This window comes from Neovison vison, chromosome 4, assembly GCF_020171115.1.
Source record: "Neovison vison isolate M4711 chromosome 4, ASM_NN_V1, whole genome shotgun sequence".
Taxonomy (NCBI): Eukaryota; Metazoa; Chordata; class Mammalia; order Carnivora; family Mustelidae; genus Neogale; species Neogale vison.
The window spans coordinates 68,255,136-68,281,205 of NC_058094.1; the positions used below are offsets into that span (position 1 = coordinate 68,255,136).

Consider the following 26,070-nt stretch of genomic DNA (forward strand, 5'->3'; position numbering starts at 1 on the left):
TTTGAATAATGTAGGTCTATTAAAAAAGAAGCATATTCTTTTAAAAGTATATTCTCATTAAAAGATCTATATGAGTATATAGTTTATTTGTAAAGAAACTTCTGTGGATATAATGTAACTGGATGAGGATTCAGTTCACACTTAGTTACAGCTCATGTTAATCCCATAGAAAATTTTTATCCTACATTTTTTACTGCCAAATTGACATGACTGATTTGTATATCCTGTTACCTGTCGACAAATGCTTGAGGCATCATGAGTTTAATTTTATGTTTAAATAAAATCTATAAAGCCCATCTTCTTTTTAGGGAGAATCATTAATCATTTGGGCAATTAACTTTATTGGATTTTTTTTAATTGTAAAGGTAGTAAATAGAGACTTGTAAGATATCAGTGATAGAACTATAATGAAGGAATGAATCTCTCCTTCCTCTCTTATACCACAACCACCCTCATCCCCATCCAAGGTGGAGTTTGATACATATCCTAAGAAACTTCATTTTTATTTGTTATCATGGAAATTTTTATAAAATTAGGTAAGCAGTCCAAAATAGGACTCAGACCTTGGGAATTTGTAATAGAATTTCATAATCACAAGAACAGTATACAGCATTTTAGACATTGAAAATTGTTTGGCAGTAGACCTGTTAGGAACTTGATAAAATTCAAGATAGCCCCTGATTCATGTAAACTAAATTACTGAGATTTATAGCTTTGAATTGACCAGCCATATTATTGGAGCAGCTAATACATCATGATAGACACATCAGATAAACGTGGCATTCATACATACATACACGCACATATCCGCCCTTGTTTCTTTGTAGAAATTTATTTGATGAGGGGATGAAGGATCTTCCTGCTTCCTTAGTTTTTGAGCCTGTTCTTGTCTGGGACCACCCACTTTCCTTCTTGCCATATCCTATCTTGAGATTATGAAGGAATTCTGGTTGTTAAAAGAGAAGAGAAAATATGTATTCTAGTTAATAAAGGAGAGGAAAAACACGAGTAAACTTTGTTCAGTAATGGCTTTTTATTACTTCATTCCAGGATCTTTAAGGACTGATCTTAGATTACATTTAAAAAAATGTAATACCATGATTTGTGTAACAGGTTAATTACATAGTACCTTCACATGTGCTCTCATCTGATTACCTTAAAATTTTATAGATTTAGGATTGGTTAATTAACCTAGAGTCTCACATACTCTTTTTCCCTGTACCAGCAATTTAAGTATTGTTTCAAAAAGGTTTCTTGAACTGTGAAAATCATGGAAACCTCTGTAGCTCTGTGTTTGCTTTGTGGGCCTGGAAAAAAAACAGGATTCCCACATCCCCTTATGCCTAGCTGTGGGATTTAGCATCTGGATTTCAAGCTCAGGAGATGGAGGAAGAGGGAGCCTTGTTCCATTGTAGGGGGAAACATGAATTCCAGCAGGCTTCTCCAAAAGAAGAGTATGTTACTTCCACAGGAATTTCTTTACTATGGCTCCTTTACTTTTCATTATACACATTAGGTACTTATGGATCAAATAACTGCTGTGAACTTGCTATAGGACCAAAGTACCATTTGCACGCTTATTTAACAAATAGTTAGAGCCTATTACGTGCCAGACCCAGAGGTAGCATAGCAGCAAATGAGCTGAACTGTGAACCAGTCCTTATGGAGTCTTTCAGATAACATTTGGTTTTGGCTTACCATCAGAATTTTTAGAAATCTAGACCTTTTTCTTACTGGAAAGATACCTATTTTGCTAGAAGAAAGTAACATATAAAGAACAGATCAAGTTTTTAAATGATTACATGAAGGGATTATTATTTAAAGGAAGATAATAAGGAATCAAGAAGGCAGTGTTGAGTTTTAATTGTAACACTCAAAAGACAGTGCATGTGATACTAAGCAGTTTATTTGTTCAATAAATACTTATTATGTGCCAAGTATTGTTCTATCCCTGGCATATAGTAGGGAACAAACTGCCACATGAATGTCTTAGTGGATCAGTTTTATAAATCTTTTAGTTCAGGGATAATCTATGAACAATTAAAATGTAAGCTAAAAGTCCTGTATGCTAAAAGTCCTGTAACTCTTTGAAAAAAAATTCCCAGAAACCAATTTTATGATGATTATTCGCAATCTTTAATTTCATTTACAATCTTAAAATGCTGGAATGATGGCATGGGAGTGGGAGAAAAGTGAAATAAAACATTTTAAGGCCAAGTCCTTTGGAATTTTCTCCTACATGATGCATCCCAAAGAAACCAGTTTTACAGTGGAAATTTCTTAAAACTGAATACCTTTTATTAGTTTAAAACCAGTTTTAAACTTTTTTAGTAGCTTTATGACCTCTAAGAACTATTTTAAGAGGGTATTCTGATAATGGCATATTTTTTGTGTTATAGCTTCCCACTTGTGTTTTATTGTTTTAGGGGTTTAACAGTAATGTTCGAGATAATGAAAACTTATGGCCACACTTATGAAAAACACTGGTGGCAGGATTTATTTAGAATTGTTTTCAGAATCTTTGACAACATGAAATTGCCAGAACAGCAGACAGAGGTAAGAGAAAAAAATTTCATTTAACACAGATAAGTTAAAAGGTTCTGAGTATTTTCCCTAATACAGTTTAGTAGATCAAATCAAGTACTTAGAAAAGAAAAAAAGTTCCTGGAGAGCTGTTCATTATAATAAGTAAAAGTTATGTCTTTATAAAAAGAAGAATCCTATTTGGGGATAGACCTGAGTTAATGAATTGGTTGTTTTCAGTGTTTTTGTTGAACTTCCAGTTTCTTTCCTCATTATAATATTGCCAAAACTACAGATACCAGTAGCTTTCTTTATATTCATAGTGACTTCTTATTCTGAAGTAAAGAATAGATAGTAATAAGTTTTATTTATTTTATTTCAGTGTTTTTTACTACAAACCAATTATAGCATAAATCTCAATAAATGTACGGAGAGAGCCTCAGGTTTTCTTGTTTTGTCCCATACAGCTGTATTAAATGAAACATTAGGAACTGTGTGGCCTGCAGCAAGTTTTACTTTAGATCTGTGATTTTTGAATCTACAGGTAGACTGTTACTGAAAACATCTGATAATGTAGACATATGTATATGCACTGGCACAAAACTGTACATGAAAATTATCACTAGTCCAGATTAGTCCTTTATGTATTTGAGAAGAATAAATTATTTACAGTTATTTTGTATGGTCCTATTAACCATTTATGGTATTTTCAAGTAACCATACTACATGAAAGTTTCATTTTAAATTTATGCGAAACCCACTTGGATAAATTCCTATTTCCTTCCTCTTTATTTCCCTTTTATGTTCTGTCATATTATGGAGCAAGGCCAGGTGTTGATATTCATGCATATTGTTTGAGAAGAGTTAAATGTTAATAGCAAGATAATTCAGTGATAATTTTTTAAAATCAAAAAATAATGCAAAAAATTTAATTACTTTACATAAATTGTTACAGAATAATGGAGAAAAATAGATCTCAGTGAGTTGAGGTGAATGTAATATTCTAGAGGGAAGTTAAGTGGTCTGAAAGGAAGATGGACAGCCTTAGCTTTTAAACATGCAAGCATATTTCTTCTTTAATTCTGGTTGTTGACAAATGGTCTGACCTTCTTTTAATGACTTTTTTCCCTTAGAAAGCTGAATGGATGACTACAACTTGTAATCATGCACTTTATGCGATCTGTGATGTATTCACTCAGTATTTAGAGGTACTCAGTGATGTACTTTTGGATGATATTTTTGCCCAGCTCTACTGGTGTGTGCAGCAAGGTACGTCTATAGCAAATAGTGACACAAAGTGTTAAATGTGGCCCTGACAATATATAAATGAATCGCTCTTTTCTTTACAGACAATGAGCAGTTAGCACGATCTGGTACAAACTGCTTAGAGAATGTCGTTATTCTGAATGGTGAGAAATTTACCCTAGAAATCTGGGATAAAACTTGTAACTGCACACTGGATATCTTCAAAACCACAATCCCACATGCGTAAGGATTTTACTTTATTTTATATTTGTATATTGAATGATAGACATAAAAAGTTTAGTTATTTTTTTTAACTAATTCTTTTAAAAAACCTCTGTGTTCCATGAATTTGTATTTATTTCAAATCAGATTCCTATAAACCATAGGTGATACTTGAATTAAATTCTTTATAATCAAACACTTCAGTCTGATTCGTCATATGATCATGGATCGTATTGAGGTGATTATACTTTTTAATAGGGTTTTATTTATCCAGCTTAAAGCAAGCAGTGGTTTTGAATTTTAAAAAAGCAACAAAATAACTTAACATATACTTCAGTTACTATAGACTGAATAATCTAAGGAAAATTTATTTGTAAATATATTTTATAGTTAATTATCCTCTTCTAATGAATTAGTTTGGAATTGAATTGTGGTGAAGGAGTTTTTATCAATGGAGAAACTGAGATGTAGTCTCACTAAATGACTAATAGCATCTGGATTATTTATAGGACGTACTTGAATTTACTTCCCAGCTCAAACTTTGGGGATCTCTGACCTATGGAAAGTTTTACTTGAGATTTACTGTTTTTAAATCTACTTAATAAGATGTTTTAAATCTTATTTAAAGCAGGGCGCCTGGGTGGCTCAGTGGGTTAAAGCCTCTGCCTTTAGCTCAGGTCATGATCTCAGGGTCCTGGAATCGAGTCCCGCATCGGGCTCTCTGCTCAGCAGGGAACCTGCTTCCTCCTCTCTCTGCCTGCTGCTCTGCCTACTTGTGATTTCTCTCTGTCAAATAAATAAATAAAATCCTTCTTTTAAAAAAAAAATCTTATTTAAAGCATCTTAAGTAGATACATTTGTATGTACTGACATAAAGCAATATATGAAAACTAGGAGTTCAGATTTTTAAGCGTCATAAACTTTTTCTTGACATGAGTGAAATATGTTTACACTGATACGATCCCCTTGTCAGTATCCTAATAAATAGGACATTGGAGTCAAACAAAAGGGACATACCTCTAGGAAAGCAGTCTGTAGGTGGGTCTATACTGAAAGGACAAATACTGGTCAAACTTTTCTTATTTTTTAGTGCACATTTTATTGGAACAATGTAATGTACTTGACAAATGATCCATTTTTGTCAGAGTTCATCTATGTCAAAAGACTGTATGAAGTCTTGCCTAGCTGTTGTCCCTGTGAAGTCTTAATAAAAACCAGCCAGGCTGAACATTCTTATTTTTTTGTTTGTTTTAGGAACTGCCTCTGTTTTAATTTATTGGATTACAAATGCAGGTTAAGATACGTGATCTTAAAGATCATCTAATAAGCATTTTTTAATAGAAAATAACTATACCAGAGGTCTTTCCATATTGAATTGAAATGCTATATCTACCATTGTCTACTCCATTTCCCAGGATCTCCTGCTTCTCAGAAGCAAAAACTTGGGCCTTAGTCATCTTTCTATTCTAAGTATCCAGTCAGGGATGGCAAGTTAGTTTCTTCTTTTGGGCCAACTTTTATTTCATTTATTTTTATACATTAAAAAAAATAGAATCTAAAGAATTCTGTGAATTTTTGAAAAGTCTCAAACTTTTCTCAATCTCACTTTAGGAAATATTTAATGACATTACTACTTAGAAAAAGTGAGTTTAAAGTGTTTGAAACTTTTCAGAATTTTTTTTTTAACTGATGACCCATAGTATCCTTTTGATTATATTACGTGCTAGTTGATTGATTTCTGTTTTCTGGAAATAGTATTTTAAACTTTTACTACAGTAGTAGTCAGAGAAGGATTATATTGTTTTGGGCATATTCTTGTGACTTTTATGCCTGTTCCAAAACATGTTGGATGTGTCCTGTTTCACACTCAGTGATTGGTGTGACTTTGGTATTTTAAAGGCTCTTAACCTGGCGTCCCTCTTCTGGAGAAACTGTTCCCCCACCTCCATCTCCTGTGAATGAAAAACAGCTGGTAAGTTTTCATAAATAAATCATATTTAAAATTGCTTGTGAGAAGTAACTTTACTATGGGCCAAATTCTTTTCTGTGAGTCCAGGTCTTTAAAATAGATGGCATAGGGGTGCCTGGGTGGCTCAGTGGGTTAAAGCCTCTGCCTTTGGCTCAGGTCATGATCCCGGGGTCCTGGGATTGAGCCCCACATAGTGTTCTCTGCTCAGCAGGGAGCCTGCTTCCCCTCCTCTCCAGGGAGCCTGCTTCCCTTCCTCTCTCTCTGCCTGCCTCTGCCTGCTTGTGATCTCTGTCTGTCAAAATAAATAAAATCTTTTAAAAAAATAAAAATAAAAAGATGGCATAAATTTGTCCAGAATCCTTAGGTTAAGCTTCATAATGGTAAATTCCTGGGTGACTAAAATTTATCTCTGTACGTGCCATGAAGGAAGTATTTTAAATTATTTTATAATGTAGACAGTTTGAGACAGAATAAAATGATGTCGAGAATTTCAAGAGCCAGGCATGAGATTATGTAAGGATTTCCATGCCAAGGGACACCTGGATGGTGCATTTGGTTAAGAATCCACTTCTTAATTTCAGTTCAGATCTTGATCTCAGGGCCCTGAGTTCAAACCTTGTGTTGGGCTCCATGATGGGCATGGAGCCTACTTATAAAAAGAAGAAGAATTAAAAAGGATTTCCATGCCAAGCTAAAGATATTATTGGATATTTATTTTAAATTTTTAATTTGGATATAATTTAACCTATGAGAAATATTACAGTAACAGTTCAAAGAATTTTAATATACCCTTCACCCAATGTATTTATTTCCTAGGTCTACCACAACAAATGGTAGTGGCTTAAAACAACAGATATATTGTCTCATTTTAGGAGGCCAAAGGCCTAAAATTAAGACATCAGCAGGACTGCATTTTCTCTAGAGGCTCTAATGGAGAATCTTCCTTTGCCTTTTTCAGCTTCTAGTGGCTCTTGGCAACACTCAGTGTTCCTTGACTTGTACACACATCATTCCAGTCTCTCCCTCCATTTTTAAATGTCTGTGTAAAAGTCAAATCTGTTACATATCATACCTGTCTCTCCTTTCTCTTTTAAGGACACTAGCTATCTCTTTAGTATCTATAAGATATAAGCCAACTCATCTCAAAATCTTTAATTTAATTACATCTTTAGAGACCCTTTTTCCAAGTAACCTTTGTAAGTACCTGAGGTTCCAACTTAGATATACTGTTTTGGGGCCACTGTTCAACCTATTGCAGTCTTTACCCTCTGGCACCCAAAAATTCATGTTTGTTCATCTTTCAGGCAAAATGTGTATTCATGCCATTTCAGTATTCCCAAAAGTTTCAACTCATTATAGCATCAATAAGTCCCAAATCTGATCTAAACATCATATCTAAAGTCCCAGATCTCATCATCACAGCCATCTAGATCATGTATGTGGTCTCTTCTGGGGGCATCTTCTGTCCCCATCTGTGGACCTATAAACCTAGAAAACAAATTACCTGCTTTAAAATATAATGGTGGGACAAGCACAGGCTAACCATCCTCATTCAAAAAGAGAGAAATTGGAAGGAATAAAAGGGTCACTGGTCCTAAACAAGTTCAAAACCCAACAGGGCAAATTGTATTAATTCTCAAGGCTTGAGGGGCTCCTGGGTGGCTCAGTCAGTCAAGCATCTGCCTTCAGCTCAGGTCATGATCCCAGGTTCCTGGGATTGAGCCCCAAGTCGGGTTCCCTGTTCGGTGGGGAGTCTGCTTTTCCCTCTCCCTTTGCCCCTTCCCCCACTCATGCTCTCTTCTTTCTCTGTCTTCTCTCTCAATCAAATAAATAATCTTTCAAAAAAAAAAAAAATTCAAGGCCTGAGGATAATTCTCTGTACCTTGATACTCTGCCTTCTGGGCCCGAGGCTCCTTCTTGTGCCCCAGCAGCTCTTCTTCTTAAAAGATTAGCATGTGTTTGTAGCCATGTAGCCTGCCTATAGAATCCCAGAGATCTGATAACCTTCCTTTTATCCTATGTCTGTTCCTGTGAGTCTAGGCTGGCTGTGTTCTGCTAGTATATCATTCTCAAAATCCCGTGGGTCTCTCAAGAGTGTTATTTATGGAACCTTTCTGGATAACTTTCTCTCTGTTCCAAGCTTCTCCTTGGATCCATTGGATACACACATCTAATCTCTTTCATCAAAATGTTGTCTAACTATCCGAAGAAATGTTTTGGTAACGATGAATTTTCCGATTTTAGCATCCTTCACAATCTGGATAGGCCATGATTCTCCAAATTATCAAGTGGTAGGTTCTTTTTGCCTAGTAGTTCCTTCCTGAGTATCTCTCCGGCCTCACATTTTTCTGTAAACACCAAGAAGAAACTGGGCCACATCTTTAACCTTTTGCTTAGAAATATCCTCAGCTAAATATCAAAGTTAATCACTTACAAGTTCTGTTTTCCACGCAAGTAGTACAGCACAATTGAACCAGATTTTCTGCTACTTATTTAACAAGTAGCACCTTTCTTCCATTATTCAATAACATGTTCCCGATTGCCTTTCGAGACCTCACCAGAAGCACTTGTAACATTCGTATTTCTGTGCACATTCTATTCCATGACCGTATGTGTATTCTTTAAGGGTGACAGAAGGCAGAAGATTTCTCCATCATGCATTTCACCACCTTCTGCATCCTCACCAGAATTGAATTTAATGTCCATGTTCTACTAACAGTCTCTTCAAGGCAATCTAGGCATTTTCTGTCATATGCCTCAGAACTCCTCTGGCTTCTACCAGTACCCAATTCCAAAGCCACTTCCACATTTTTACGTATTTGTTATAGCAGTGCCCCACTTCACAGTATCAGAATCTGTATCAGTCAGTGTTCTACCGGAGAAATGGAACCCGTGGGAAATATCTGTATCTATCCATGCATGTATGTATACTATATGTATGTGCGTATATCTGTCTTCTTTTTAATTTAAATTTCACAGAATTGGCTCTGTAATTATGGGTGGCAATAATTTGAAATCTGTCGGGCAGGCTGGAAACTCGGGCAGCAGTCCACAGGCAGAATTACTTGGGAGACATGAGGTCTTTCACTTGATCATGTGAAGCTCCAGCCATATTATTGAGGATAATATCCTTTACTTAAAGTCAGCGGGCTGTAGCTGTTCACCACATCTACAGAATACCTTCACAGCAACACTTGGATTTGTGTTGGAACTGAGTAACTGGATCCTATAGCCTAACCAGGCTGACACATAAAACTACATGACACCACTTTTCTCCAGATGTTATTTTACTACATTTGCTTTATCATTTCGTCCCTCCTTCCTTCCTTTTGCTCTCACTGTCCCGCCCCACCCCCACTCCACAAACTTTTCAGAATTCTTTGAAAGCTAAAAATAAGATGTCCTTTATTCCTTCAATTCTTTAGTGTTTTTCCTTAAAAAAAAAAAAAAAAGTACTTACATAAGCTCAGTGCTATTAACAAAATCAGGAAATTACCATTAAAACAGTACTATTACTTAATCTGGCCTTATTAAATTTAAACCCAAGAGGCCAGAGGTAGCATACTAGTGTCCTTTGGTCAGTTTGTACCCTCCCCCCCCCCCCCCCCCCCGCACACAACTTTTAAATTTCTTAAATAATTGTCAATAGCTGAAAGTTAGATTTCACAGAAGAGTTCTACTCTGAATTGATCTTTAGAGAACAGTCACATGTGGTATATTGGGGCCACATTGCTCCATGACCCTGATCTGCAAGAGGTGTCTGTTCATTACAGATTCCAGCACTTACGAAGTCCTGTTTCAAGCCCGGAATGGGCTTGCTCTCTTTTTTGTTTTTCTTAAATTTGGCCCACCCCTGCTTGCTTTGTGGGCTTCTCTTTTGCTGCCTCTGCCATATAGTATGGTAGTTGGCAGTGTGGGCTTTGATTGAGACCAAAATGAAATCCTGGCCCTGCAGTGACTGGTTCTGTGGCCTCAGCAAGTTACCTAACCTCATGTTAGAGTGAGTCTTGTGATTAGAATTAAGTCAGGTAGTGCACATAAAGTTGTTGGAACCACATGTGGTGGTGTGAGTGCTCAGAGGCTGGGCTGCTGCTGGTTGCATAGAGGGAGCCAGCGGTGCCCCTCAGGACCAATTCACGGTCTCCTCTGTGAGCTGCTGCTGCCTTCTCAGAGCTGCTGCTGCTCCTGCTGCCACTGCTTCTCTCACTCTGCTTTCCTTTGCTTTCTCTTCTCTGTACAACTTCGAGTTTGCCAGTAAGTTGCAGTATTTTCCACACTGTCATTCTGAGCTGAATATTTCCTGCCATGCACTAAAGGACTACTTCTTAACTTATTTTTTGTTTCTTTCAGTAAACTTTTGTTTTAATGGGACTGAAAATTCTGGGATAGATTTTTGATCAAGTGGTTTCCATTTAAAAGTACTAATCTTAAAAACTAATAACTTAAAATTGCCACACACACACAGAAGTTCCACAAAACATTCTCCTTTCCTTCTGAAGGTTTTACAATGCATTGTAGCATTAACCAGTTTATTATTATTAAACTTACATGGCCAACTGATACAAACATTTCTGAGACCGTTCTTCTACTACTGATTAAGACTGGGGTGGCGTGTATTGAGGATAATATTCATGTAGCCTTCCGAGCTTTCTGGGCAGACTTGGTGACCTTAGCAGCTTCAGCTGCCTTCTTGTCCACTGCTTGGATGACACCCACAGCAGCTGTCTGTCTCATGTCATGAACAGCAGAATGGCCCACAGGAGAATGGTCAGAGAAGCTCTCGACACAAGTAGGCTTGTCAGCAGCCATATCAATGACAGTGGCATCACCAGGTTTCAAGAACTTGGGCCGTCTTCCACCTTTTCCTGGAACAACAGTCAGTCTTCTCCTTTATCTCCACAAACTTGCAAGCAGTGTGACATGTGTGACAGTCCGGCACAGGTGCATGTCCAGGACTGATGTGGTGAAGAAGTACTTTTTAAAAACAAAAAATAGAAGAATACCCAGTTAATAAAAAAAAAATTTTTTTTGATAGTACAGAAAATAGCGTAAAAAATACAAGTCCCTTTTTTTATTTTTTTTCTATGTAAAGATATTATTTTTCCCAATTTATTTATTTTCAGAAAAACAGTATTCATTATTTTTTCACCACACCCAGTGCTCCATGCAAGCTGTGCCCTCTATAATACCCACCACCTGGTACCCCAACCTCCCACCCCCCCGACACTTCAGACCCCTCAGATTGTTTTTCAGAGTCCATAGTCTCTCATGGTTCATCTCCCCTTCCAATTTACCCAAAAGCACATACCCTCCCCAATGTCCATAACCCTACCCCCCTTCTCCCAACGCCCCTCCCCCCAGCAACCCACAGTTTGTTTCGTGAGATTAAGAGTCACTTATGGTTTGTCTCCCTCCCTATCCCATCTTGTTTCATGGATTCTTCTCCTACCCACTTAAGCCCCCATGTTGCATCACCACTTCCTCATATCAGGGAGATCATATGATATTTGTCTTTCTCCGCTTGACTTATTTCGCTAAGCACGATACGCTCTAGTTCCATCCATGTTGTCGCAAATGGCAAGATTTCGTTTCTTTTGATGGCTGCATAGTATTCCATTGTGTATATATACCACATCTTCTTGATCCATTCATCTGTTGATGGACATCTAGGTTCTTTCCATAGTTTGGCTATTGTGGACATTGCTGCTATAAACATTCGGGTGCACGTGCCCCTTTGGATCACTACGTTTGTATCTTTAGGGTAAATTCCCAGTAGTGCAATTGCTGGGTCATAGGGCAGTTCTATTTTCAACATCTTGAGGAACCTCCATGCTGTTTTCCAGAGTGGTTGCACCAGCTTGCATTCCCACCAACAGTGTAGGAGGGTTCCCCTTTCTCCGCATCCTCGCCAGCATCTGTCATTTCCTGACTTGTTGATTTTAGCCATTCTGACTGGTGTGAGGTGATATCTCATTGTGGTTTTGATTTGTATTTCCCTGATGCCGAGTGATATGGAGCACTTTTTCATGTGTCTGTTGGCCATCTGGATGTCTTCTTTGCAGAAACGTCTGTTCATGTCCTCTGCCCATTTCTTGATTGGATTATTTGTTCTTTGGGTGTTGAGTTTGTTAAGTTCTTTATAGATTTTGGACACTAGTCCTTTATCTGATATGTCGTTTGCAAATATCTTCTCCCATTCTGTCAGTTGTCTTTTGGTTTTGTTAGCTGTTTCCTTTGCTGTGCAAAAGCTTTTGATTTTGATGAAATCCCAAAAGTTCATTTTTGTCTTTGCTTCCCTTGCCTTTGGCGATGGTCCTAGGAAGATGTTGCTGCGGCTGAGGTCGAAGAGGTTGCTGCCTGTGTTCTCCTCAAGGATTTTGATGGATTCCTTTCTCACATTGAGGTCCTTAATCCATTTTGAATCTATTTTTGTGTGTGGTGTAAGGAAATGGTCCAATTTCATTTTTCTGCACGTGGCTGTCCAATTTTCCCAACACCATTTATTAAAGAGGCTGTCTTTTTTCCATTGGACATTCTTTCCTGCTTTGTCGAAGATTAGTTGACCATAGAGTTGAGGGTCTATTTCTGGGCTCTCTATTCTGTTCCATTGGTCTATGTGTCTGTTTTTGTGCCAGTACCATGCTGTCTTGATGATGACAGCTTTGTAATAAAGCTTGAAGTCCGGAATTGTGATGCCACCAACTTTGGCTTTGTTTTTCAATATCCCTTTGGCTATTCGAGGTCTTTTCTGGTTCCATATAAATTTTAAAATTATTTGTTCCATTTCTTTGAAAAAGATGGATGGTACTTTGATAGGAATTGCATTAAATGTGTAGATTGCTTTAGGTAGCATAGACATTTTCACAATATGTGTTCTTCCAATCCAGGAGCATGGAACATTTTTCCATTTCTTTATGTCTTCCTCAATTTCTTTCATGAGTACTTTATAGTTTTCTGAGTATAGATTCTTAGCCTCTTTGGTTAGGTTTATTCCTAGGTATCTTATGGTTTGGGGTGCAATTGTAAATGGGATTGACTCCTTAATTTCTCTTTCTTCTGTCTTGTTGTTGGTGTAGAGAAATGCAACTGATTTCTGTGCATTGATCTTATATCCTGACACTTTACTGAATTCCTGTATAAGTTCTAGCAGTTTTGGAGTGGAGTCTTTTGGGTTTTCCACATAGAGTATCATATCATCTGCGAAGAGTGATAATTTGACTTCTTCTTTGCCGATTTGGATGCCTTTAATTTCCTTTTGTTGTCTGATTGCTGAGGCTAGGACTTCTAGTACTATGTTGAATAGCAGTGGTGATAATGGACATCCCTGCCGTGTTCCTGACCTTAGTGGAAAAGCTTTCAGTTCTTCTCCATTGAGAATGATATTTGCAGTGGGTTTTTCATAGATGGCTTTGATGATATTGAGGTATGTGCCCTCTATCCCTACACTTTGAAGGGTTTTGATCAGGACGGGATGCTCTACTTTGTCAAATGCTTTTTCAGCATCTATTGAGAGTATCATATGGTTCTTGTTCTTTCTTTTATTGATGTGTTGTACCACATTGACTGATTTGCGGATGTTGAACCAACCTTGCAGCCCTGGGATAAATCCCACTTGGTCGTGGTGAATAATCCTTTTAATGTACTGTTGAATCCTATTGTCTAGTATTTTGGTGAGAATTTTCGCATCTGTGTTCATCAAGGATATTGGTCTATAGCTCTCTTTTTTGATGGAATCCTTGTCTGGTTTTGGGATCAAGGTGATGTTGGCCTCATAAAATGAGTTTGGGAGTTTTCCTTCCATTTCTATTTTTTGGAACAGTTTCAGGAGAATAGGAATTAGTTCTTCTTTAAATGTTTGGTAGAATTCCCCCGGGAAGCCATCTGGCCCTGGGCTTTTGTTTGTTTGGAGATTTTTAATGACTGTTTCAGTCTCCTTACTGGTTATGGGTCTGTTCAGGCTTTTGATTTGTATTTCACATCCTCGGTCCTAAATCAGGACTCAACCAGTATCAAAAGATTGATACTTTCTTCCTGGTTCAATTTTGGTAGTTTATATGTTTCTAGGAATGCATCCATTTCTTCCAGATTGTCAAATTTGTTGGCGTAGAGTTGCTCATAATATGTTCTTATAATAGTTTGTATTTCTTTGGTGTTAGTTGTGATCTCTCCTCTTTCATTCATGATTTTATTTATTTGGGTCCTTTCTCTTTTCTTTTTGATAAGTCTGGTCAAGGGTTTATCAATTTTATTAATTCTTTCAAAGAACCAGCTCCTAGTTTGGTTGATTTGTTCTGTTGTTTTTTTGGTTTCTATTTCATTGATTTCTGCTCTGATCTTTATGATTTCTCTTCTCCTGCTGGGCTTAGGGTTTCTTTCTTGTTCTTTCTCCAGCTCCTTGAGGTGTAGGGTTAGGTTGTGTACCTGAGACCTTTCTTGTTTCTTGAGAAAAGCTTGTACCGCTATATATTTTCCTCTCAGGACTGCCTTTGCTGTGTCCCACAGATTTTGAACTGTTGTATTTTCATTATCATTTGTTTCCATGATTTTTTTCAATTCTTCTTTAATTTCCCGGTTGACCCATTCATTCTTTAGAAGGATGCTGTTTAGTCTCCATGTATTTGTGTTCCTTCCAAACTTCCTCTTGTGGTTGAGTTCTAGCTTCAGAGCATTGTGGTCTGAAAATATGCAGGGAATGATCCCAATCTTTTGATACTGGTTGAGTCCTGATTTAGGACCGAGGATGTGATCTATTCTGGAGAATGTTCCATGTGCACTAGAGAAGAATGTGTATTCTGTTGCTTTGGGATGAAATGTTCTGAATATATCTGTGATGTCCATCTCATCCAGTGTATCATTTAAGGCCTTTATTTCCCTGTTGATCTTTTGTTGGATGATCCATTTCAGTGAGCGGAGTGTTAAAGTCCCCTACTATTATTGTATTATTGTTGATGTGTTTCTTTGATGTTGTTATTAATTGGTTTATATAGTTTGCTGCGCCCACGTTGGGGGCATAGATATTTAAAATTGTTAGTTCTTCTTGTTGGACAGACCCTTTGAGTATGATACAGTGTCCTTCCTCATCTCTTATTATAGTCTTTGGCTTAAAATCTAATTGATCTGATATAAGGATTGCCACTCCTGCTTTTTTCTGATGTCCATTAGCATGGTAAATTCTTTTCCACCCCCTCACTCTAAATCTGGAGGTGTCTTCAGGCTTAAAATGAGTTTCTTGGAGGCAACATATAGATGGGTTTTGTTTTTTTATCCATTCTGATACCCTGTGTCTTTTGATTGGGGCATTTCGCCCATTAACATTCAGGGTAACTTTTGAGAGATATGATTTTAGTGCCATTGTATTGCCTGTAAGGTGACTGTTACTGTATATTGTCTCTGTTCCTTTCTGATCTACCACTTGTAGGCTCTCTCTTTGCTTAGAGGACCCCTTTTAGTATTTCCTGTAGAGCTGGTTTGGTGTTTGCAAATTCTTTCAGTTTTTGTTTGTCCTGGAAGCTTTTAATCTCTCCTTCTATTTTCAATGATAGCCTAGCTGGATATAGTATTCTTGGCTGCATGTTTTTCTCGTTTAGTGCTCTGAAAATATCATGCCAGCTCTTTCTGGCCTGCCAGGTCTCTGTGGATAAGTCAGCTGCCAATCTAATACTTTTACCATTGTATGTTACAGACTTCTTTTCCCGGGCTGCTTTCAGGATTTTCTCTTTGTCACTAAGGCTTGTAAATTTTACTATTAGGTGACGGGGTGTGGGCCTATTCTTATTGATTTTGAGGGGCGTTCTCTGAACCTCCTGAATTTTGATGCTCGTTCCCTTTGCCGTATTGGGGAAATTCTCCCCAATAATTCTCTCCAGTATACCTTCTGCTCCCCTCTCTCTTTCTTCTTCTTCTGGAATCCCAATTATTCTAATGTTGTTTCGTCTTATGGTGTCACTTATCTCTCGAATTCTCCCCTCATGATCCAGTAGCTGTTTGTCCCTCTTTTGCTCAGCTTCTTTATTCTCTGTCATTTGGTCTTCTATATCGCTAATTCTTTCTTCTGCCTCATTTATCCTAGCAGTGAGAGCCTCCATTTTTGATTGAACTTCATTAATAGCTTTTTTGATTTCAACTTGGTTAGATTTTAGTTCTTTTATTTCTCCAGAAAGGGCTTTTATATCTCTGGAGAGGGTTTCTCTAATATCTTCCATGCCTTTTTCAAGCCCGGCTAGAACCTTGAGAATTGTCATTTTGAACTCTAGATCTGACATATTAGCAATGTCTGTATTGATTAGGTCCCTAGCCTTCAGTACTGCCTCTTGTTCTTTTTTTTGTTGTGAATTTTTCCGCCTTGTCATTTTGTCCAGCTAAGAGTATATGAAGGAGCAAGTAAAATACTAAAAGGGTTGCAATAATCCCAGGAAAATATGCTTTAACCAAATCAGATGAGATCCCAAATTGTGAGGGGGGATTCCTCCCCCTTCACGATTGGGTGAGGGATCTTCTCTGATTGGGATCTCCTTTGATTGGGATCTCCCAATCTCTTCTGATTGGGATCTCTTCTGATTTGGGGATAAAAAGAGGTTCAAAAAGAAAGAAAGATAAAAAAGAAAAAAAGAATTAAAAAAAAGAGATTGAATTAAAAATTCAATCAAGAATTTAAAAAAGAATTAAGGAAAAAAAAGATTGAAGAGATTAGGATCTCTTCTGATTTGGGGATAAAAAGAGGTTCAAAAATAAAGAAAGGAAAAAAAGAATTAAAAAAAAAAAGAAAATGAATAAAGCAAAGTATAAAAAAGAAAAATATATATAATATTAGATAATCTAGTTAAAAAACGTTAAAAAAGAAAAGGGTAAAAGTTATAAAAAATTTTAGCAGAAGAAGAGAAAAAAAAATGAAAAAGAAAAAAATTAAATTAACTGCAAGACTAAAAAATCACAGACAGAAAGCCATGAGTTCCGTGGTTTGTTTTCTCCTCCTCTGGAATTCTGCTTATCTCTCCTTGGTATTGAAACTGCACTCCTTGGTAGGTGAACTTGGTCTTGCCTGGATTTCTTGTTGATCTTCTGGGGGAGGGGCCTGGTGTAGTGATTCTCAAGTGTCTTTGCCCCAGGCCGAATTACACCACCCCTGGTAGGGGCCGGGCTGAGTGATCTGCTTGGCTTTGCTTTCAGGAGCTTTTGTTCCCTGAGCGCTTTCCGTAGAGTTCCGGAGGACGGGAATACAAATGGCGGCCTCCTGGTCTCTGGCCCGGAGTACCCGAGAACCCGGGGCCCCGCTCCCCAGTGCGCCCTCAGCGAACAGCTCCTAGTAACTCGCGTCTGCCTAACCTCCGGCCGCGCTCCGAGCTCACCGAGCTTGCGACCGGTTCAAGGCAACTCCGAGCTGCGAGCTTACTGTCGGCTCTGTCTCTGCAGCCGGCTTTCCCACTCCAATATCCGCAAGCTCTGCGACACTCAGACACCCCCAATCCTTCTGTGACCCCGCGGGACCTGAGGTCACGCCGACCCCGCGTGGGCTTCGCCCCGGTTTAGACTCCGGAGCGATGTCCCTCAGCGGAACAGACTTTTAAAAGTCCTGATTTTGTGCTCCGTTGCTCCGCCGCTTGCCGGGAGCCGGCCCCTCCCCCCGGGGTCTATCTTCCCGTCGCTTTGGATTCACTTCTCCGCCAGTCCTACCTTTGAGAAAGTGGTTGTTTTTCTGTTTCTAGAATTGCTGTTCTTCTTCTCTTCGATCTGCCGATGGATTTGCAGGTGTTTGCAATCTTTAGATAAGCTCTCTAGCTGATCTCCTGCTAGCTGAGGTAGTCTCAGCCTGCTACTTCTCCGCCATCTTGACTCCTCCCTCTACAAGTCCCTTTTTATACTGCCCCTTCAGCCACAACTCCAGTGTTTAATACTGTGATGGCTATCCTTCCAGCTATTTTCCCATTCATTTCTATATATAGTTAATATTAATTATATGTAGTGTTTCAAAAATTGAAATCTTATTTGGAGACTGGCATTTTATATTTGGAATAGCTAGGAGATATCTCCACTTTGATACATAGAGATTTCTTTCATAGGAGCTCCTCTTCCACTGTAGGGTCCTTTTTAAAAGGGGAAGTGTGAGCATATTCATGATACAAAGCTGTTCTAAAAAATGCAAAGATTATGCTCAAAATCATCCACTTTTACGTTGGTTAATCAGAAAGCAATATGCCTAACTTTAAAAAAAATTCCTCTGATGTAAAGGAGACTTTTTAAATCCCAAATACTGTGACCTAGTTTTTTGCACATTTAGTTTCCTGGGGAGAAGCTTCTTGGAAATGACCAGAATGTTCAAAAGAGCCAATGACCAAAAAAATTTTCAAAACCAGTGCTTTAAAAAAAAAAAACCGTTTTTACTTATATTCAGTAAGACATTTTTAATTGTCAACTGATTAGTTTCCCCCTTAAAATATACTTCTTAAAATGTACAAGTTAAAAAGAGTTGGTTTTTTTATAGTTAATTTTAAACAACAAACATTCCCTTAAAGAACTTACAAATTTAGGTGTTGTTATATGCATTCTTCCATTTAAGTTTTTATCTAAAAGTGCATTATAGGGGCCTGGGTGGCTCAGTCCTTTGAGTGTCTACCTTTGCCTCAGGTCATGTTTTCAGGGTCCTGGGATTGAGCCCCCAACTTGCCCAGGAGTCTGCTTCTCCCTCTTTTGCCCCTCCCTCCTGCTCATGCACACCTGCAGGCGGACTCTGTGTATGTGTGTGTGTGTCTCTCTCTCTTCTCTCTTAAATAAGTAAAATCTTCAGAAAATATTTTTTTAAGTGTATTACAGGCCAGTGTGGCCAAAGAAATTACCCAACTACTCCACTGGATCTATATAATTATTATTAAAGTCCTCTTGTGTATTAAACATGAAAAATACAAAGATGAGTAAGAACAATTATAACAATAATAATATGGCTTTAGATTTGTATAGTACTTACTGTTTAAAAAATATTTTCACATTTGATCCTTTCAGCAATTTTTTGAACCTGTTTGGTACATTACCGCCATTTTATATGAAACAGCAAATGAAAAATCATAAACTGTGACAAATTTAAATCTAAGTTAAAGTACCATTTTGATTAGTACTCTTTCTAGAGAACATAAGCCTCTGCCTTCTTTGCAGAAACCCAGGTGAAGGTCGCTTCTGGCTGAGACTGTTAGGTTAGAATTCTCAGTCCCTCTGAAAACCATGTTCTGGGTTCTACCTGGAGTGTGTAGTATTGCTATAACAAAATAAAGCTAGAATAGTAATGCCAGCTATCACATATTGTCTGACACTGTGCTAGTGCTTTGCATTTCTTACCTTATCTTTAATAACTTACAAGAAAAATGTCCTCTCCATTTTCAGGTTAGAAAACCTTAACTCAAGAGTGTTCTTTGCTTTTCCAAGGTTATACTTAATGCTAGAGCGAAGGTCTGGTATAGTTCTGTTGGACTTGAGCTTTTCTTCCTGACACCACACTGCAGTTAGCTTCTCACTGACCTTTCTGGTCACCAGTTCCTTTGGATGACAGAATGTCTTTCCCTAAACTCATCCCTACAAAGCTTTCCTGCGCACCACCTACACAAAGCTTGCAGAAATGTCCCCCACCGCTGCCACATATATGTTCTGTTTAAACAGGTTTCATGACAGTTCATCAATATTGCTGACTAGGTTTTCCACACAGTGAAGCCTTGCATTTTTTTTTTATTGTTTTTGGGTTGTACCAGGCCCGAAACAAATGAGGGTTAGAAAGGAAGATTTTCTCTTAAAGGCTGTCAGCATAGGTAACTATTTTTTTTCTTTTTTATTTATTTAAAAAATTTTTTTTTCAGTGTTCCAAAATTCATTGTTTATGCACTACACCCAGTGCTCCATGCAGTACGTGCCCTCCATAATACCCACCACCCCACTCCCCTCCAAAACCCTCAATTTGTTTCTCAGAGTCCAGACTTTCGTGGTTTGTCCCCCACTCCGATTTCCCCCAAGCATCGGTAACTTTAAATAATTTTTTCATTGTGTCTGGTATCACACTGCATAAAATGTCCTTTTCATAATGACACACATCATTTTTTTCAAAAACAACATACCAGAAACTGTTTTCATCCTTAAGTTTTATTCATTGTACTTATAATGAATTTTTTGTTTTATTAGGATACAATATCACAGAAATCTGTCGATATTCAGGATTCTGTTCAGCCAAGATCTGCAGATAATAGACAGCAAGCACCACTGGCTGCTGTCTCTACTGTGAATGAAGAAGTCAGCAAAATTAAACATACAACAAGTGAGTTATGTCTCCTAATAGTGTGTTTTGTTTTATATAGGTAAAGGATGAAATGTTTGCTTTTACTTTTGATATTAACAGAATATATACTGTAATTGATGGTGTAGTCACTCTGTTACCGTGTGTGTTCCAACTAATTAGGACATCCACTAATACCTGTAGTACCAGCTTTTTCCATGGATGCTTTCAGCTCATGTTTGTGTCGGACACATAGGTCTTTTCTCAAGCACATGAGTCTTCTCTCTCCATTCCCTTCTGCATGTTAGCCCCATATCCTTTCTGCAAAAGTGGGGCCTGAGGGGCCTTTCTCTACAGTGTTTTCTAAGCAGGAGCACCCAGCTTCCTGTGGAGCCAGCCTTCTTTACGCTCAGCTGCCCCATACCACATCTCCTCCGCTCACCCTCGTAGTTTTGTTCACAAAGAAGGGGAATCCCTTCTGTGTTTTACAAAACTGATCCAACTTTGTTTACTGAAGGAAAATTACAACACCAAGGAAAAGCCACCTCCTTCCTAGAGGAAAGCAGGACAACTCTAATTGCTTTTCTAAAACGAGGTGAAATTCACATAAGAAAACTAACCATTTCAGGGGCGCCTGGGTGGCCAGCTCTTGATTTCTGCTAAGGTCGTGACCCTGGGTCCTGGGATGGTGCCCCGGGTCAGGCTCCATGCTTAGCAGGGAGTCTGCTAGAGATTCCCTCTATCCCTCTGCCCCTCCCCTGTGTGCATGTCTAAAATAAATAAATCCTTAAAAATTTTTGGTACATTCACAGTGTTGTGCAGTCACTCTAATGATCTTTTCATGTGCTTATGCCATATGTATGTCTCTTCTTTGGAGAAATACCTATTCATGTTCTTTGTTCATTTTTAATTAGTTTATATCTTTTTGTGTTGAATTTTAAGTTTGTTACACACTTTGGATACTCTACCTGTGTCACATATGATTCGCAGAAATGTATATTCTCTGTTGTATAAGTCTTACATTACTTTGATAACATTTTACACAAAGTTTTTCATTCTGATGAAACCCATTTTTTTTTCTTGCTCTTGCTTTTCGCGTCATAGCTAAGAATCCATTGCCAGATTTAAGGTCATGAAGGTTTTCCTTGATGTTTTCCTTTTAAAATTTTTTATCCTTTTAGTCTCTACATTTAGGTCATTGATCCATTTTGAGTTAATTTTTTTTTTCAGGGAAGTTTTTATTAATCTTAGGTGCTTTATACTCTATCGTGAGAGAAGATAGGTTTGGTGTCCTACTTGAAAGGAGTTTCTAGCTTCAGTCATTGTGTTTTCCTAAAGCTTTCATAGGTAGTGGTGAGTGGCATATTTGCATTTTTGATTCCTGTTTTCTAGAGAACAGCATGGCTTGTGCAGGAATCCATGACAGCTTTAGTCTGCACTGGAACATGCCTTGAGGACAGAATAGTGAATGACTTCTCTCTCAGCCCCAAGGTGGAATTTAAATACACTTAGCTTTGTAAAGGACGTCGTACATTAGAAAGTTATCACATGGCTAATCTAGGAATGTACCTTTAACTGGAGCAGAGTGCTGCGCCCCGCCCACACTGAGCTGAGGACTCATACTTCTTTCCTTCTGTTAGACACCCATCTCCCTCTCCCCTTGAAGTTCTTTGGGAACAGTTCACCATGGGATTGTTGACTCAGAATAGGTGGAGCTGGGAGAAGAACAAATGGCCACCATGTTCCCGTGAGCCCTTTGATTAAATGGACAGGTGATGGCTCCTCTGCTGTCTGATGGAGGCAGCCATCTGCTGTATGACTCTCTCCTACTCAAAGAATCGTAACACAGACCTGAGTACTTCATCCTGCCGGTAGGATGTACACTTGAAGAAAACATGACTGCCCCATCTAGCCTTGGCTCTGTAGCTGCTGTCCCACATAGTTCATCTTTGCTTAGCTTGGGTGAACCAGTAACACTGTCACCTACCATAACTCTGGCAGTATCAACCAACCCTAGTTGTAAAATTTGTCCAAACAGATATTGTCCCCAAACAGGCTGCTGGTCATTGCTAGTGAGTCTAAAGTTAAGATTCTTATCCTCCAAGGACACCAGAAAGCAGAGAGAGGTCCAGCTTTGCCCATTTGATCAGAGTGGAGCCTCGTCAGGTGTACTCTCAGTTCACCCTGCTTCTGTTCCCACCCTTAGCAGCTGATGTTAGAACTAATGAGAACACATCCTGTCAGACGTCAGCTGACTCCCAGCTGTGCTGCCAGGAGTCTCCTGCTCTAGGAACTGAGTTTTAGGACTTGAATGGGGGAGGTGAAGGAATGACTGATACGTGTCAGCTCTGATTGAGGTGAAGGAGTAGGAAGAAGGCACTGAAGAGGAACAGTTGTGGGACTTGTGGCATCCTTCTTTTCTTTTCTTTTTTTTTTTTTTGTTTTGTTTTTTTAATATGTGATCTAGTAGTAAGTATTAAATACAACAGCATTTCTGAAAACTACCTGGAAAGGAACCTTTATTAATGACCTCAATAAGAATAAATCCATGTGATTGTTTTGCTGTTCCTAAAACATGAATTTAAGTTCCACAAATTGGTATCACAAAAGGGAATTTGTACTAAACGCAAAAGTAGACTGAAGAATTCTAAGTCATCCAGTGCTGAGCCAGTCGTTGCCCTAGAGTGGTAAACAGCCTGCTCCCCCGTTGGGCAGTCACCTGCCTCTGGAAAGCTCACTGGAAGAGCTGGCCCTGACATCCCAGGATTGAGGTATGACCTTGGGCCTCCCTTGGAGTCACATGTCAGCACTGCTCTTGCAGCATCTCAGTAGTTGAGACCTCTTTTCCTACCTTGTGCTTCAGCATTTGCTTAACTGGGACGGTCAGGGAAATACAAAGTTCTTCTGTGAACATGTCCTTATGGGTTGGGGGATTGTCAGAAATACCTTGTTGAGCAGATTCCTTTGGGCTAGAGGAATTAGCTGTGTTCCATCTTGCCTGCTCAGCATGGAGAGCATTTTGTTACTTTGAAATTTGGTTAGTTTTGTGATCATGTACTTAGCATAACTTTTTATAGATTTCTTTGTTTATGGATACATTTGAAAAATATAGTGTGCTACAGTTTTTAACCTGGATCCAAATGAAATATGTGCTCTGGTTAACCCTCAGTATTACCCCATTTGTCAGAATTTGTGGCTGTCCCTCACTTCCTTTCTCACAGATCTGGTTCCTATTGTTTTCTTTTGATACAGGTTTTTATATTACTTACATTCAAAGGTCAAACGAGTTCTATTAAATGCTACTAAAATCTTAGCTTTTAATCCATTTGTTACATTTTATTAAAGGATAACCTAAATCTTATTTTGAAAGTTGTAGTGGGATCTTTTTGAACATTATTTACTGTTCTAAGTCCTTGGGAATATTTTTGTTTATTTAAAAAATTAATTTTGTAAGGCTTTTCTAAAAATTGATTACTTTTTTATTGAGTAGTGTTTATGTGCAAAAGCAGTATGTCCTCAGTGTGAAATGTTCAGATAACCTTCATACATACAAATATTTCCTTAGCATTGTAATGTCATAGAAATTATAAAGGATTCAAAATAATTTTTGTTTGCATGTGCATTGGGGTGGGTTTCCTCACAGAATTTCCAGAACAAAAATTGTTTGCCGCCCTGTTGATTAAATGTGTTGTGCAGCTGGAACTCATCCAGACTATCGACAACATTGTGTTCTTCCCAGCCACAAGTAAGAAGGAAGATGCCGAAAACCTAGCCGCCGCACAGGTACAGACATGGGGGGGAATGGCTGCTTTTACAAGTTGAGGAGAAGTTGGCTTTCACAGTCTGGACTTCAGAGCGGAGGTCACATTAGAGATTTCATTCAGGGGCCTTCATTACAGAAATGTCATTTTAAACCATGGGACTGAATGACATGCCCTAGGCAGTAGGTGTGGACAGCTGAGAGGAGCTTCGCTGACCGGGACCCCGGGGCTTCCGTGGTTAGAGCTCCTAGTGATGAAGCAGCTGGTAAAGAGCCTGAGAATAAGAATCTATGAGGCAAGGGGAAAGCAAGAGACAGTGGTGTCCTGGAAGCCAAATGAAGAAAATGTTTTGAGAAGGATGTGATTCTCTGTCAGATGCTTAGAGGGCCAAGTAATATTTCATCTGAGAATCACCCTCTAGCAATTTGGTAGACTTCAGTGACCTTGACATTGTGTTTAATTGTAATGTTGGGGACAAAAGTATTACAGAAATGGGTACAAGAGAGAAATTGGAAGCAGCAAATACTGTTAATTCTGTCAAGGGAAGTTTTGCTGTAAAGGGGTACAGAGAAATAGAATAATTGCTGAGGAGGATGGAAGGGGTCAAGAGAAGGGTTTGCTTTGTATTGTCTTTAAGATTGACAGTATTGCAACATTTTCCCTGATGAGAGTTCTCCAGGGAAGAGAGAGAACTGAATGTAAAAGACAGGGGCACTTGCAGAACAGAGTTTGTGGGATGTCTCTTCTGATAGAGATGAGAAGAAAAATTATCCACCAAATGAGGCTGGGAAGAGAGTTCTAGATACATAGAGAAGAGAAAACATGAGTTAGTCATCCGGGAAAGCAGACTAGGGCAGTGCAGGATTGCTGGGCAACACCCAGAGCCCACTGGTTTAAAACCAGTCTGTTTTCTCCAGTCTGTTTATTGTGTGGGTGTAGATGTGGAGTAGGTGGTTTTGCCAGCTAATTAATCTAAAAAGAGCGAGGGATTATGCAAGAGAATAATTATAACTGGAGCGCATGGAGTCTAAACTGATTAAGAAGAGAAGAGAGGACCTAAGTCGGGGAAGGAACAGGAAGGGCTGTAGGCTCTGACAAGAGAAGAGCTCCTGGAGTCAAAAGATAGGAGGAGGGAATTGGAAAGATAGCAGGTGGCCCTTGATGATGAGGATGCATGGAAGGAAGATTCTGGAAATGCAGTAACGAAAGATGGACCTCTCCCTATTTCCTGTTGTGATAAAAGAGATAGAGTTCTGTGGCTTGATCGTAAAACTGAACTTTGAGGAACGTTGAGCTCTAAACTTACCAAAATTTCTGAACGTGTGTGTGTGTGTGTGTGTATAAAACACACACACACATGTGCTGTGGTGGTTTGTTTTCCAAAGAGAGATGCTGTGGACTTTGATGTTCGAGTTGATACACAAGATCAAGGAATGTACCGCTTTTTAACATCACAACAACTTTTTAAGCTACTGGACTGCTTATTAGAGTCCCATAGATTTGCAAAAGCATTTAATTCCAACAACGAACAGAGGACTGCTCTGTGGAAAGCAGGTAAGTCGCACAAGTATTACATTTTAATGTTCACCATTAACACTTGTGCACCAGAGGTGTACATTTATCAGAATTCATTGTTGTATAATTTGGGTGTATGCATTTTACACTATATGAACTTTTTACCTTAATAATAGTAGGAAGGCAGTCTACCAGCCAGAACTTTTATTATAATATATAATAATATGTTTATAATATATACTATAATGTGTAATATAAGCTACTGCTAGGAGAAATTTGTTTCCCCCTTGTGTAATCAGTCTGTTACTTGATTTGACTATACATTTTTTTTCATGTTGTTCACCCATTCTGGGCCTCCCTGTCGATACCATCAGCATACAAAAGGTGCCTTTTTATGAGAAAAAGTGTGTAAAGGTCCTGAACGTGACATCCTTGCCTATGTATTCAGATGACATCTCCGTGCTTATCTGGGAATGGCCATACCTCAGAATGGAAGTGGATATTTTGAGGGAAGGAGGGAGGCATATTTTTTAACAAGTTGGAAAATTTTGAGTATAATTTAATTATATAAATATAGTATATAATTAAGT

At 38.4% G+C, this 26,070-nt stretch overlaps 1 protein-coding gene across 1 annotated transcript in view; it reads left to right on the forward strand.

Moving 5' to 3' along the window:
- ARFGEF1 (ADP ribosylation factor guanine nucleotide exchange factor 1) overlaps positions 1-26,070 on the forward strand; it is a 158,069-nt gene that overhangs the window by 127,710 nt on the left and 4,289 nt on the right. Inside the window, exons 30-36 of the mRNA XM_044245495.1 lie at positions 2,427-2,556; positions 3,657-3,792; positions 3,873-4,011; positions 5,890-5,962; positions 20,114-20,246; positions 23,848-23,987; positions 25,351-25,519. Coding sequence (XP_044101430.1) covers positions 2,427-2,556; positions 3,657-3,792; positions 3,873-4,011; positions 5,890-5,962; positions 20,114-20,246; positions 23,848-23,987; positions 25,351-25,519 — 920 coding nt within the window. The remainder of the gene's footprint in view (positions 1-2,426; positions 2,557-3,656; positions 3,793-3,872; positions 4,012-5,889; positions 5,963-20,113; positions 20,247-23,847; positions 23,988-25,350; positions 25,520-26,070) is intronic.